The sequence below is a fragment of the Ranitomeya imitator genome, chromosome 3 (assembly GCF_032444005.1).
Source record: "Ranitomeya imitator isolate aRanImi1 chromosome 3, aRanImi1.pri, whole genome shotgun sequence".
Lineage (NCBI taxonomy): Eukaryota > Metazoa > Chordata > Amphibia > Anura > Dendrobatidae > Ranitomeya > Ranitomeya imitator.
Window position 1 is genome coordinate 398,420,145 of NC_091284.1, and position 15,355 is coordinate 398,435,499.

At 45.9% G+C, this 15,355-nt stretch overlaps 1 protein-coding gene across 2 annotated transcripts in view; it reads right to left on the reverse strand.

Annotated features, from left to right (window-relative positions):
• The window catches only part of ZBTB8OS (zinc finger and BTB domain containing 8 opposite strand), a 37,135-nt gene that overhangs the window by 21,609 nt on the left and 171 nt on the right, over positions 1 to 15,355 (reverse strand). Inside the window, exons 2-3 of one of the 2 annotated variants that reach the window (XM_069757052.1) lie at positions 15,254 to 15,308; positions 14,390 to 14,511 (exon numbers count right to left, since the gene is read on the reverse strand). In XM_069757052.1, coding sequence (XP_069613153.1) covers positions 14,390 to 14,462 — 73 coding nt within the window. In that variant the 5' untranslated portion in view covers positions 14,463 to 14,511; positions 15,254 to 15,308. The remainder of the gene's footprint in view (positions 1 to 14,389; positions 14,512 to 15,253; positions 15,309 to 15,355) is intronic. The other variant, XM_069757051.1, reaches the window with a different exon arrangement.

The following is a 15,355-nucleotide window of genomic DNA, read 5'->3' on the forward strand; positions in this document are numbered from 1 at the left end:
ATGTGTGCAACCTGTAAAGCGCTGCGGAATATGTTAGCGCTATATAAAAATAAAGATTATTATTATTACGCCCTGGTTGCATGTGGCACTGGCTCAATGGCAGACTAAGCAGCACAGCACATTACACAGCATCAGTCAAAGTCCCCGGATAAAACAGGGAGCTGAATAATGAGCCATTCACGAAAACCACTGAGTGCTGTGATCAAAGTGAGCACTGCGATTAGTAACAGGGTCTGAAAGTAGGAAGTTCCCCTTCCACATCTGGGCTGTTGCCACCAGAAACAAAATTGTAGCCCTGCACCAGGCTGGGAAGACTGAATCTGCAATAGCCAACCAGCTTGGAGTGAAGAAATCAACAGTGGGAGCAATAATTAGAAAATGTAAGACATACAAGACCACTGATAATCTCCCTCGATCTGGGGCTCCACGCATAATCCCACCCCGTGGGGTCAGAATGATCACAAGAACGGTGAGCAAAAATCCCAGAACCACGCGGGGGGACCTAGTGAATGAACTGCAGAGAGCTGGGACCAATGTAACAAGGCCTACCATAAGTAACACACTATGCCACCATGGACTCGGATCCTGCAGTGCCAGACGTGTCCCACTGCTTAAGCCAGTACATGTCCGGGCCCGTCTGAAGTTTGCTAGAGAGCATTTGGATGATCCAGAGGAGTTTTGGGAGAATGTCCTATGGTCTGATGAAACCAAACTGGAACGGTTTGGTAGAAACACAACTTGTCGTGTTTGGAGGAAAAAGAATACTGAGTTGCATCCAAACACCATACCTACTGTAAAGCATGGTGGTGGAAACATCATGCTTTGGGGCTGTTTCTCTGCAAAGGGGCCAGGACGACTGATCCGGGTACATGAAAGAATGAATGGGGCCATGTATCGTGAGATTTTGAGTGCAAACCTCCTTCCATCTGCAAGGGCATTGAAGATGAAACGTGGCTGGGTCTTTCAACATGACAATGATCCAAAGCACACCGCCAGGGCAACGAAGGAGTGGCTTCGTAAGAAGCATGTCAAGGTCCTGGAGTAGCCTAGCCAGTCTCCAGATCTCAACCCTATAGAAAACCTTTGGAGGGAGTTGAAAGTCCGTGTTGCCAAGCGAAAAGCCAAAAACATCACTGCTCTAGAGGAGATCTGCATGGAGGAATGGGCCAACATACCAACAACAGTGTGTGGCAACCTTGTGAAGACTTACAGAAAACGTTTGACCTCTGTCATTGCCAACAAAGGATATATTACAAAGTATTGAGATGAAATTTTGTTTCTGACCAAATACTTATTTTCCACCATAATATGCAAATAAAATGTTAAAAAAAACAGACAATGTGATTTTCTGGATTTTTTTTCTCAGTTTGTCTCCCATAGTTGAGGTCTACCTATGATGTAAATTACAGACGCCTCTCATCTTTTTAAGTGATGGAACTTGCACTATTGCTGACTGACTAAATACTTTTTTGCCCCACTGTATATACACATCTTGGTTCAAACTGCCATTGAAATAATCAGGACAGTAACGTGCACATATTGTGGATGTGAATGGGCCCTTGAGCAGCGGTGTGCACTCCTCCACACGGCAGACGGTTTCAGGAGCTTCCTGCCATTACATGTACCATTTTCAGCTGTAGAACAGGTGAAATTTTATACCCGTATATACTCGAGTAAAAGCCGACTCGAGTATAAGCCGACCCCCCCCAATTTTGCCACAAAAAATGGGAAAACTTAAAGGGCCACCGTCACCCCCCTCCAGCCGTTATAAACTAAAAGCCACCTTGTGCAGCAGTAATGCTGCAATCTAACAAGGTGGCTCTTTTAGTTTTTGGTTCATGTATTCCCAAAATAAAGCGTTTAGAAACTTATCCAAAATACCGGTCTTTATCCACGGAGGCGGGTCCTCACTGCCCAACTTGAACCGCTACTCTGCCGTCACTCAAATCTTCAGGGGCTTTCGGCGCCTCCCCCTCCACGCTGTTTTCGCTTCAAAACAGGCGCCTGCGCTGTGTACTACTGTGTTGTGCAGGCGCAGTAAGCTCTGGCCGTCTGACATCCCAGCCAGGCTTGCAGACTGCGCCTGTGTGGCCACCCACCTTGGGAATCCCAGCCCCAGTGTGTTATGCATTATGCACAGTGCGGGGCTGGGATTCCTGGGCATGCGCACTGCGTGTGTCAGCGGGGGGACCTGGGTCAGCCACTCACCCAGGTCCCCCCCAAACGTCATGGCCCCATATAATGCTGCTGCACAAACGTTATGGCCCCATATAATGCTGCTGCACAAAGGTTATGGCCCCATATAATGCTGCTGCACAAAGGTTATGGCCCCATATAATGCTGCTGCACAAACGTTATGGCCCCATATAATGCTGCTGCACAAACGTTATGGCCCCATAGATGCTCCATACAGACACTTGCCCCATTTGCTGTGATAAAAAAAAAAAAATCATATACTCACCTCTCCGTCGCTCAGGCCCCCGGCGCTCTCAATATTCACGTGATCGTTCCGGCGCCGCTCCATCTTCAGCACTGGTATTCAGGCTGAGGGCGCGCACTAACTACGTCACCGCGCCCTCTGACCTGAGCGCCACTGCTGAAGATGGAGCGGCGCCGAAACGAGGAGCAGGTGACTATCGTGCAGCGCAGCGCTCCCCGTCATACTTACCTGCTCCTGGCGCTGTGCAGTCCCTGCTTATCCCGACGCTGCAGCTTCTTCCTGTACTGAGCGGTCACCGTTACCGCTCATTACAGTAATGAATATGCGGTTCCACCTCTATGGGAGGTGGAGCCGCATATTCATTACTGTAATGAGCGGTACCATGTGACCGATCACTACAGGAAAAAGCTGCCGGCGCCGGGAAGCAGGGACCGCGCCAGGAGCAGGTAAGTATAATTAGACAGCCCCCGCTCCCCCTCACCTGCCGACCCCTGGGTATGACTCGAGTATAAGCCTAGAGGGAGACTTTCAGCCCAAAAAAGTGGGCTGAAAATCTCGGCTTATACTCGAGTATATACAGTATGTTAAGATTCTTTTCTGTCTGGGGAAAATCACTAGTGTGCACTAGCAGATAAACCTCTCATGGATCAGTGGTAGCTTATTCTGAACACAAACTGAAAACACATTTGTCTGAAATAGAGTAGGAGAATTATACTTTCCAATAAAGTTTTTGTTAAATGGAACCTGTCATGTCCTTTTTAGCAGTAAACTGTCCCCAATGCGTTGTGAGTAATGAAATGTGCGGCGCTAACATTTTTTTCCCATTAAAAACGGCGGTCTACACTGAGTCCATATCTAAGAGATCCATTAGATTGCGTTTGCATATGGTGTCATCAGCACGCCGGCACTGGAAGCAAACCTCTCCACCTTCCCAACTAGGAAGGAGATCAAGAATTTTCAGTACCGGGCAGCCCTTAAAGGGAATCTGTCCCCTGAATTTGGCGGGCTATGTAAATGCCCTGTTTTCGCTCCCATGGGCGGTGTTTCTTCATTTTTCCTCCACCCCATCCTTCCCCGCTGTCCGCAATATTTTCCGGAATTGGAGTAGGTGTCCTCCATAGTTCGCACGTGCGCAATGCAATATTGTCTCACGCATGCGCAGTATGCTTTGTCCATCTGCGGGCAAAGCCGAAAAGCATTACTGCGCAAGCATTACTGCGCAAGCATTACTGCGCATGCGCCGGCGCACTATGTTCCGGAAGTATTTCGCTGTGTTCCGGGACATAGTGCGGCGGAGTATGCGCACTAATGCTTTTCTGCTTTGCCCGCAGTTGGGCAAAGCATACTGCGCGTGCGCGAGACAAGATTGCATTGCGCACGCGCGAACTATGGAGGACACCTACTCCAATTCCGGAAAAGATTGCGGACAGCGGGGAAGGATGGAGTGGAGGCAAAAAGAAACACCGCCCATTGGACCGAAAACAGGGCATTTACATAGTCTGCCAAATTCAGGTGACAGATTCCCTTTAATGACAATATTGTTGAGAGGTTTAGCCTTATTTGGTCTCCTTGGGATTTCTTTTGGGTTATGGCCATGTTAAATATATGACTTATATGAGATGGATATTAATAGGTCACAACATTTTGTATCATACACCCTCCTCCTTTTCCTTTTGTCTGAGTCTGTGTTTGTTCATTCGTGAGCTTTTACACTTATACCTGAAAATGCTTAACCAAAAGTCAAAATATTATTATAGAATATTGATTGACAACCTATTGATAATCATGAAAAATTTAAAATGGCTAAATTTCTCTTTTCCTGTAAAAACTGAAAAAATATCAATAAAAAAAAAAAAACAACAAAACAACGGCGTTCTAATCTACCTGCTCATTTAGTCATAGGGGTGAGCTTCATTTTATTCAGCCACGGTTGTCGCTGCGATTTGAATTACGTTCCCGGGGTTGCGCCGACGTCACTCAAATCTGCTTTGAAAAATCCTGTGCTTGCGCAGTGTTGATCAGGGAGCCGTTCGTGTGCTATAAAGCTGTGTGTAATACCCAGCTTCACTGACTGTGCTGCCTGAGCCGCTTGTCACAGTGCATGTTGATTGACAACCGGCTTCATGCAGTTAGGCAGCCGAGAGCCAGCTGTCAATCATCATGATGTCGACAGACACCCGTCAACAAAGCAGAGCGGAAGAGAAGCCACTGCTCTAAAAACATCATGTTAGTGGAATCCGTTGAATCACCGGCAGGAGCCATCTGTATCAGCAGATATCGGCCCCGGGCTAAAAATGCAGGTCACGCAAGTATCACGCTGGTGGAGTTCCTGACCTCAATGGGAAACTACTTTTCCTACCTACCGTATGTACCCTGCCTTTTTAGAAAAGGACAGCATCATAGCAGCACAAAAGTCCATGATGACAGAGATGAATAAAATTAAATGTTCAGTTGAATGACAAAAAAGTAAAAGCTTTAGGTGTCAATAATTTTGGCTCCCTGTATCTCCACAACGGAGTGGAGAAAAGATAAAAAGGAACATTTTATGTATATTCCTGCTACTATGTGCAGGAAAGTAGTTTATAATACAAAAATATTAGAGAAGGGTCTTCTGTAAAGGGAGACTGTCACCAATAACAAGCAAACTGAACAGTTATGTAGCTAACTTAGCCCCTATTAAAATCATATTAGCAGTACACATTTCTCAGATATAATTGGTTTGAAATACCGGATTACGTACCGGTAATGCTCTTTTATAGAGCCCACGACAGCACCCACTAGAGAGAGGGGATCCGCCCCTAGGAACAGGAAACCTACAGAGAGATAAAAGGGGCGGCCCCCCCTCGCTCCTCAGTTGTTTTACAGAGAATAGGAGGAACCGCCGCCAACTTTTAGTTAAGAGGTTCAGGTATATACATATATACACATATTTACAACCTCATATTATATCTTTCTAATATTTACACCTCACCAAACAAGCACCATGTGCAACTATATACAGAAAAGGGAGGGATGTGAACGGGTGCTGTCGTGGGCTCTATAAAAGAGCATTACCGGTACGTAATCCGGTATTTTCTATTCGCCACGACAGCACCCACTAGAGAGAATTGCAGAGACTATAGACTGGGTGGGTTTACTGAGTCAAGGACCGATACACCAAAAGTTAGATCAGAAGCAGAGGATAGATCTAATCTATAATGCTTATAGAAGGTATTTGGTGAAGACCAAGTTGCAGCCTTACATATAAGGTCTATTGGCACATTCGCCCTTTCTGCCCAGGAAGTCGACAAGGCTCTTGTAGAGTGCGCTCCCACATGCATTGGAGGATCTTTCCCTCCAGCTTTATACGCCAAGATTATGGCCTCTCTGATCCAGCGAGATAATGTGTTCTTTGTGACTCCGGCACCCTTGGTTTTACCCTGGAAAGACACAAAGAGAGCCCTACTCTTCCTCTAGTCCCTAGTTCTCTCTAAATAGGCTAGGACAGACCTTTTTACATCTAGGGTGTGAAGTCTTTCTTCTTCTGGAGTTGAGTGGTTCTCATAAAAGGTGGGTAACAAGATCTCCTGGGATCAATGAAAGGTAGAAGCCACCTTAGGGAGATAACAAGGATCTGTTTTTAAAAGTATCCTATCTGATGTTACTGTTAAAAAGGGAGGATCTATAGATAATGCATGGAGATCGCTCACTCTTCTGGCAGAGACTAATGCCACTAGCAAAACAGTCTTCAAAGAAATGTTCTTTAGTGAGGCTGTATGGAGAGGCTCAAAAGGTGGTTGTGTTAATGCATTCAAAACTATCGAAAGATCCCACTGAGGAACCCGAGGAATGTTAATTGGTTTTGATCTTTCACAAGCGGATATAAACCGGGATATCCATTTATTTCCTGCAATGTCATGATTAAAAAGAGCTCCTAATGCTGAAACCTGCACCTTCAGAGTGCTCACGGACAGCCCTAATTCCAGCCCTTTTTGTAGAAATTCTAACATTTGAAATATAGGAATCTCAGAGGAAAATTGTGTAGTATGAAATTGAAGGAATTTCCTCCAAATTCTAACATAAATCCTGGTAGTTGAAGGTTTTCTGCTCTTCATAAGAGTATCGATTAACCCATTAGAAAACCCCCTGAGATTTAGTAACCGCCTCTCAAACTCCAGGCAGTTAAGTTCATGCCCTTTGCCTGAGGATGGAGGAATGGACCCTGAGAGAGCAGGTCCTTGGACTGAGGCAGAATCCATGGATCTGACACTGACATCGCCCTCAGCCATGAGAACCATGGCCTCTTGGGCCAAAATGGGGCTATCAACAGAACTTTTGCGCCCTCCTCCCTTATTTTTCTTATTACTATAGGTAATAGATTCCATGGAGGGAAAGCATAGGCCAGATCGAATGTCCATGGCGTCTGGAGGGCATCGAGTATGTCCGGCTTGTCCTCCCTGTTTAGAGAGGCAAACATCTTGACTTGACGGTTGGCTCTTGTGGCAAACAAGTCTATTTGAGGAACACCCCATCGAGCTGTTATTGCCTTGAAAATCTTCCTACTCAGCATCCATTCCCCTTGATGAAGAGTATGACGGCTCAGGAAATCGGCACGAAAGTTGTCTGTGCCTCTGATGTGTACTGCCGATAGTGATAGTAGATGACCTTCGGCTAATTCCATGTCTGATGCCACCTCCCTGAGTTTGTCCGACCTTGTACCTCACTGATGGTTCAGATACGCCACCGCAGTGGTGTTGTCGGAGAATACTCTTGTATGAGAGCCGCTGAGCTGGGGAAGAAAGTGGAGAAGGGAGTAATATACCGCCCTCAACTCCTTGACATTCGAGGAATTATTAAGATCTGAGCTGGACCAAAGATCCTGAACCCATTGATCCTGAAAATGTGCCCCCCAGCCTTCAGGACTAGCATCTGTGGTCACAACACTAGAAGGAGTGATTACCCATAGAACCCCCTTTGAAAGATTAGTCTGATCCAACCACCACCTAAGGGAGTGTAATACTTCCGATGTTAGAAAAACTGTTCTATCCAGACATCCTCTATTCTTAATGTCCTCCTCCAATACAAATTTTTGTAGCTGCCTAGTATGGAACTGTGCCCACTGTACCGCAGGAATGCACGATGTTAGAGAGCCTAGCAATGACATGACCTGTCTTAGTGACATACTACGTCTTTTTATTGCTGAGGACACCTTATCAACTATGGAGAATTTCTTATCCTCAGGCAGTTTACAAATCTGGTCAACGGAATCCAGAAGGAGCCCAAGGAATTTCTGACACGTTACAGGCTGAAGTCTAGATTTTTCCCAATTAACTAGCCAACCCAGGGATTGTAAGGATATGACTACTTCCCGTAATCTCTGCTCACACTGTAGGGGGCTCTTTCCTACAATCAACAGGTCATCTAGATATGGAATGACCAAAGTATCCTTTACCCGTAAAAAGGACATTACTTCTGATAGTAACTTAGTAAAAATCCTTGGGGCCATAGATAACCCGAAGGGCATTGCTCTATATTGTAAATGACGAATTTGCCTCTCTATACAAACTGCTACCCGAAGAAATTGTTGGTGTGAATTATGAATGGGAATATGGTAGTAAGCATCTTTTAGATCCAATACTACCATGTAACAATTTGGAAATAGATTTTTTTATAGCTGAACGAATGGATTCCATTTTGAATGTTTTAGGTTTTATAAAGGAATTCAGCTTCCTCAAATTGATTATAGTTCTGAAAGAGCCATCCGGCTTACTAATCAGGAACAAGGGAGAGTAAAAACCTCTCCCTATCTGGGAAGATGGAACCTCTACTAGGACATGTTTGCGTAGGAGGGTTTTAACCTCGGTTTCAAGTGCCTCTTGCTGAGGCTTGGATCTTAAGGTGGTAAGAAGGAAAGAATCCGGAGGAGTTTTAATAAAGTCTAGTGTGAGGCCTGAGGATGTTAATTTAATAGCCCATTGATTAGTTGTTATTTCTTTCCATTGATGACTGAATTGTTTTAGTCTTCCCCCCAACAGAGAAATATCACTGATGGAATTTATCGGTTGGCTTGAAGGGGCGTTTATTAAACAGATTTCCTTTTTGTTTGAAATCCTTATTATTCCACCTGTCTCTGAAGCCTCCCTTTCTTCCGAATGGTGGCTTCCTGAACGCCCTTCTGTAAGACGGAATAAAGGGATTAGGGAATCCTTTCTTCCTCTCGCCTGCCTTAGTGAGAATATCATCAAGGACTGTGCCAAACAGGTACTCACCCTGACAGGGTATGGAACATAATTTGGATCTTGACTGGGCATCCCCCTTCCAGTTTTTTAACCATAAAGCCCGCCGAGCCGTATTAGCGAGATTAGCTGTTCTGGCCGCCAGGCAGAGGGAATCAATTGAGGCATCTGAAATAAAAGCCGCAGCACCTTTAATCAAAGGGATAGATGCCCTTAATTTTTCTCTAAATACGCCACTTTTAATCTTCTGATCCAGCCAGACTAGCATTGATCTGCCAGTACATGTGGCTGAAATAGCCGGCTTGAATGCCGTGACACAGGCCTCCCACGATTTTTTAAGGAGTGCGTCTGATTTCCGGTCCATAGGATCTGATAAGGAACCTGCATCCTCCACTGGTAAGGAGAAACGGCGAGATGTAGACGCAACTGCCGCATCGACTTTTGGTATCTTGGCCCAGGTATTCAAATCCTCATCATCAAAGGGGTAGCGCCTCTTACAGGATATTGGGACCAACCCCTTTTGACCTCTACTCCATTCTTTTTTAACGAGATCTTTTATGGCCTGATTTATTGGAAATACGTGGCCTTTCTTCTGAGAAAGACCAGCGAACATAACTTCTTGTGGCGTCTGGGGTTCTTTTGAGTCAGACACCCCCATCGTATTTCTCACTGATTTTACTAGGTTGTTTATGCCCTCAGTTGGAAAACAGACGAAGTCCTCTTCCTCTGAGGAATTAGATTGCTGAGAAATATCAGAGTCGACCTCCCCACTCTCCGCTGATGTGTCAGCTCTAGGAGAGGATGTTTTTCTCCTTCGTTTCTCCATATTTACTGAAGAAGTAGAACCACCTCCCAACGACTGGAGTTCTTCCCGAATTATGAGACGTATCTCATTCATTTTAACCGATTCCTCCTGCCGTAAGGTGTTGTCTATACATGCCTGACACAGATTTTTAAGATAGGAGTCAGGCAGGGGTTCGATACATATGGCACATTGTTTGTGCTTACTCTTCCCCGTCCTCTTTGCCTAGAAATAATATAAGCAAAGGAATCAATATAAGCTTCAGTGAAGCTATATACGCACTCACCCAGCGTAATATTTATACCGGCTGTGGAGATGCCTTAGCTTGGGGTGTGGAACGGGAGGATTTTCTTCCTGATTTATCAGTGGAGTCGCTTATTTTAGAGTGTCCACTATTCCTTTTCCTGGCTTCACCACTAGGGACTAATGGCTCTTCCATAGGGTGCACCCTGACCTCCTCTTGGGACGACATAATGGCACACTGACTACCTTAACTGACTACACTTTATAGTGTAGTAATGTACACACCCCTTGCTTTGTCTCCACTTTTTTTTTTTTTTTTTTTACTTACAGATCCGGCGTTTAGAGTAATGGCACCGCATGGGGGAATCCAATATGGCGGAAATGACCTCCAACACCGTGCCCCGGAAGTTCCTCTCCATTTCCGGGACGCCGACGCTACTGCGCATGCGCCCGCGTCCTGTATGCCGGGAGACGCCGCTGCCTGCTGCATCCCACCATGTCACCTCTTACCTTGGAGGGACAGGAGGGTCTCGTATCGTGGAACCGTCTCACCGCTGCTCAGACGCACACCGGAGGACGTCGCACCAGGTACCCGCACTGTCGGCGTCTCCACAACGGTGTCCCAGCAGGGAGACCGTTGGATAACTTCAGGCTGCCTGTCAGCCGCACCAGATGAGGGGGGAGCCCGCAGGATCATTCCCCCGACTGTCTACCTGCTCTGGAACCCCTGCCGCTCAGCAGAGTCGTACAGGCGGTAGTCCAGGCAGGTCTTCCTCTTCCTATCCATAGAGTCTTCTCTGTGGGTCTCCATCTAGGAACAGGAAACCAACTGAGGAGCGAGGGGGGGCCGCCCCTTTTATCTCTCTGTAGGTTTCCTGTTCCTAGGGGCGGATCCCCTCTCTCTAGTGGGTGCTGTCGTGGCGAATAGAAAAACTCTGTATATTGCATATGCAAATAACGAGGTTTTGGTGCAGCATTGGTGTGGCCAAGAGGTTGCAGCATCAATAGTAATGTTAAAAAAATTAAAAATAATGGTATACTCACCCTCTGACGTCCCGATCTCCTCGGCGCTGCAGGCGGCAGTCCGGTTCCAAAGATGCTGTGCGAGAAGGACCTTCGTGACGTCACGGTCATGTGACCGCAACGTCACCGCAGGCCGTGCTCGCATAGCAAACCTGAGACCGGACGGCCGCATCCAGCACTGGGAGGCGAGTATATCATTATTTTTTATTTTAATTCTTTTTTTTTTTTTTTAAACACAAATATGGTTCCCGGGGCCTGGAGGAGAGTCTCCTCTCCTCCACCCCGGGTACCACCCGCACATTATCTGCTTACTTCCCACATGGTGGGCACAGCCCCATGCGGGAAGTAACCGGATCAATGCATTCCTATGGGTGCAGAACCGCCGCAATTCTGCACAAAGAAGTGACATGCTGCGGGTTGTAAACCACTGCGTTCCCGCGAGGTTTTTCCCGCAGCATGTGCACAGCGGTTTGCGGTTTCCATAGGGTTTACATGTTACTGTAAACGCAATGGAAACTGCAGAGGACCCGCAGCGGCAAAATCGCCGCGGTTCCGCGGTAAAAACAGCAAAGTGTGAACATGGCCTTACTGCGTTGCTGCATGTGCACACTGACTATGCAGGAGTCAGCAGCGCACACATAGTATGAGGGCAGGTCTACCTGTCATGACTGTCTCTTGTCATGGCATCGCCTACACTCAGAAATGTAGTGAGCAGCTTTAGGCTATGTGCACACGTTCAGGATTTCTTGCAGAAAATTCCTGAGAATTCCGGACATTTTCTGCAAGAAATACGCATGCGTTTTTGCCGAGATTTTGCCGCGTTTTTTTCCGGACACTTCCCAATGCATTTTGGAGTGGGAAATCCGCAAAAAAAAACGGAAAATTAATGAACATGCTGCGTTTTTTGCCGCGATGCGTTTTTTTCGCGGAAAAAAACGCATCATGTGCACAAAACATGCGGAATTCATTCTAAATGATGGGATGCTTATTGTATGCGGTTTTTTTGCGGTTTTATAGCGTTTTTATTGGGAAAAACTGCAACGTGTGAACACAGCCTTAGACCGAGGAGGGATCAGTCACAGAATAGGTCTGCACTAAGGACAGGAAGAGCACATTACTAATCCTCGCTGAAGCCGCTCACTACACTTCTGGGTGTAGATGCAGCGGAGCAGTGACAGGCAGGGCTGTGGAGTCAGTAACCCTAACCTCCGACTCCCAACGCCCCTGCACTGCCTCACTACTGAGCATGTGCATGAAGTGCAGCACAGATTCATCTTAACTAAAGGCCGACATCCTTACATCAGGAACAGAAGAGACATTTATGGGACAGTTCAGAACTTTCCCAAATGCTCATTAAAACATTTACAGCACATCCTGCATTGTACTACTGGACCAATTTATCTACTATATAATTGTCTAAGGGTCACTTCCGTCTTTCTGTCCTTTTGTCTGTCTGTCACGGATATTCATTGGTCGCGGCCTCTGTCTGTCATGGAATCCAAGTCGCTGATTGGGTATGGCAAAACAGCCATGACCAATCAGCGACGGGCACAGTCCGGCGGCAACAAGGCCGCTCCTTCCTCCCCGAAGTCAGTGCCCGCTCCGTACTCCCCTCCAGTCAGCGCTCACACAGGGTTAGGCCGGCCTCACACTCAGCGTATAAAAATACGGTCCATAATTTACGGCCGTAATACGCAGAAAAGTCCCCAAAATAGTGGTCCGTATCTCCTCCGTAGGCAGTGTGTCAGTGTATTTTGCGCATGGCATCCTCCATATGTAATCCGTATGGCATTTCCAGGAAAGTTCCCAGGCTCGAGTTCATATCAGGACAACCAGCAGAGGGCGCATCACCGCGACAGAAGGTAACTATAGGTCATTGACCTACATTACCTTCATTCGCTGGGGTTTTGCAGGCAGGAGCACAGCTGCATTATAGCAGAGCTCCTGTCTGTAAAATATTTTAACCCCTTCAGATGGATTTACATCGTGGGACGTTACAGATCAACGGAAGGTATGTATATTGTTGGTTTATTATTTTTCCTTTGTTACAGAGCGAGGGTCTTCAGGTGGATTGAGAGAGCAATAAAATATTAAAACAACCTGTGTGTTTATTTCATTAAAATAATTTTTAACAATGTGTGTGTTTTTTTAACCATTTCATGCTATTGGATTAATAATGGATAGGTGTCATAATTGACGCCTCTCCATTATTAATCTGGCTTAATGTCACCTTTCAATAGCAAGGTGACATTAACCCTTAATTACCCCATATCCCACCGCTACACGGGAATGGGAAGAGAGTGGCCAAGTGCCAGAATAGGCGCATCTTACAGATGTGCCTTTTCTGGGGTGGCTCGGGGCAGATGTTTTTAGCCAGGGGGGGGCCAATAACCGTGGACCCTCTCCAGGCTATTAATATCTGCCCTCAGTCACTGGCTTTACTACTCTGGCGGAGAAAATTGCGCGGGAGCCCACGCCAATTTTTTCGGGCATTTAACCCTTTAATAGCTAGAGCGCCCAAATTTTGCACATACACAACACTAACATTAGTAGTGTGGAATATGCAAAAAAAAATGGGGATATGAGATGGTTTACTGTATGTAAACCATGTCTCATATCATGTCGGGTTTAGGAAGGAGATAGCAAAAGCCGGCAATTGAATTACCGGCTTCAAAGCTATCTAGCGCTGGATGAAATATTCATATATATACATATATGTGTCTCACTGATATATATATATATATATATATATATATATATATATATATATATATATATATATATATATATATATATATATATATATATACACACACCTATTCTATGTGTACACATTTATTCTACCTATTCTATTGTAAGCTGTCAGTGTGATTTTAAGGTACACCGCACTGAATTGCCGGCTTTTCTCTCTAACACCGCTGCGTATTTCTCGCAAGTCACACTGCTGGTCCGTGTGTAATCCGTATTTTTCTGGCCCCCATAGACTTTCATTGGCGGATTTTTTTTGCGCAATACGGTGACATTGCATGCTGTGATTTTCTACGGCCGTAGAAGACCGTATAATACGGATCAGTAAAATACGGCAGATAGGAGCTGGGGCATAGAGAATAATTGGGCTGTGTGTAATGCGTGTTTTACGGACGTATTTTATGCGCTCATACGTCCGTAAAACTCGCTAGTGTGAAGCCGGCCTTAATGGCAGCGTTGACCGCGGTGTAACGCACTCTGTTAACGCTGGTATTAACCCTATGTGACCAACTTTTTACTATTCATGCTGCCTATGCAGCATAGTAAAAAGATCTAATGTCAAAAATAATTTAAAAAAATAAAAAATCGTTATATACTCACATTCCGTCACCCCCCCCCCCCCCGTATTAGAATACAGAATTCAGTTTATCAGAGTGAAATGACGCATACATGTGTGTCTGTTATAATATAGACTGGGCCACCCCACCAAAAAATCCACAGTGAACTGGTCATCTTGATAAATTAACCCTCTGGTTTTACATAATTTGAAAATAACAGAGTCTCAGACTGCCCGCAATACACAGTGCATCAGGTAGTCTAAGAAGCGCTGTGGCAGAAGAGAGGTCTGTACATTAAATCTTACAAACATAACTCTGGGGAAAAAAAAGCTATACCTTACTTATTCAGAATCATTCTCACCTTCAATCTGCACCTCCACTGTATCTATAGGCTCTACAGTCTCTATATCCGTCATGTAACCAAACATCGCCATGGCACACTGTTCAAAGGCTTCCTCCAGTGTATCCCCCCACGCATGGAGCCTGCAGAAAAGGCGCAACGTACCACCTATTAGTCAGACGTTCTGTGATAAGTCTTTCTAGATCTACAAGTTCCCTGAAATAAAGCCACGTTCACTATTTGGTCAGGATTTTACATCAGTATTTGTAAGCCAAAACCAGGAGTGGAACAAATAGAGGAAAAGTATAATAGAAACATATGCACCACTTCTGTATTTATCACCCACTCCTGGTTTTGGCTTACAAATACTGAGGTAAAAAACTGACCAAATACTGCTAGTGTGAACGAGGCCTTACACTTCCCTGCCTCTCCCATCTGCACTTGATTGACGGGTCTCTCTCATATGTGTCAATCATTGGGACAAGGCAGGGGGACCCCTCAGTGACCTGTCACCAATCAGATCTCTCCCCATCCTCCCTGGCCGACTTTCCTATTCCGTTTTCTGTAATAAATGCTGCAGTGACTCCGCCATATCTGCACACAGCTATACAGCCAGGGGGACTGGTTTTGCCCGTGGATAAGGCAGCGTGAGCCTAGAGACAAATCCCACCCCTGGAAGTAGCAGGGAGATTTCAGAACACGGGGCAGCCACCCTCCAGAGATACCCTGGGCACCTAGTGGGCGGCTAGCACTAACCCTGCCCACACCATGCTTCCCACTAGTGGAGCATGCCTAATAAGCCAATATGGCGGTCAGGGCCCAGGTAAGCGGCTGCTCACTGAAGGCTCCGATGTGCAATGTTACCCAGAAACAGACATTAAATACCGTCACCAAGCACCGCAAAAGGGAACATACTGTACGTCCGCGGTGTGGTCCAAATCTGAAAGACACAAGGTGGCGGATTACTGGGGCACAGTGCCGTACTAT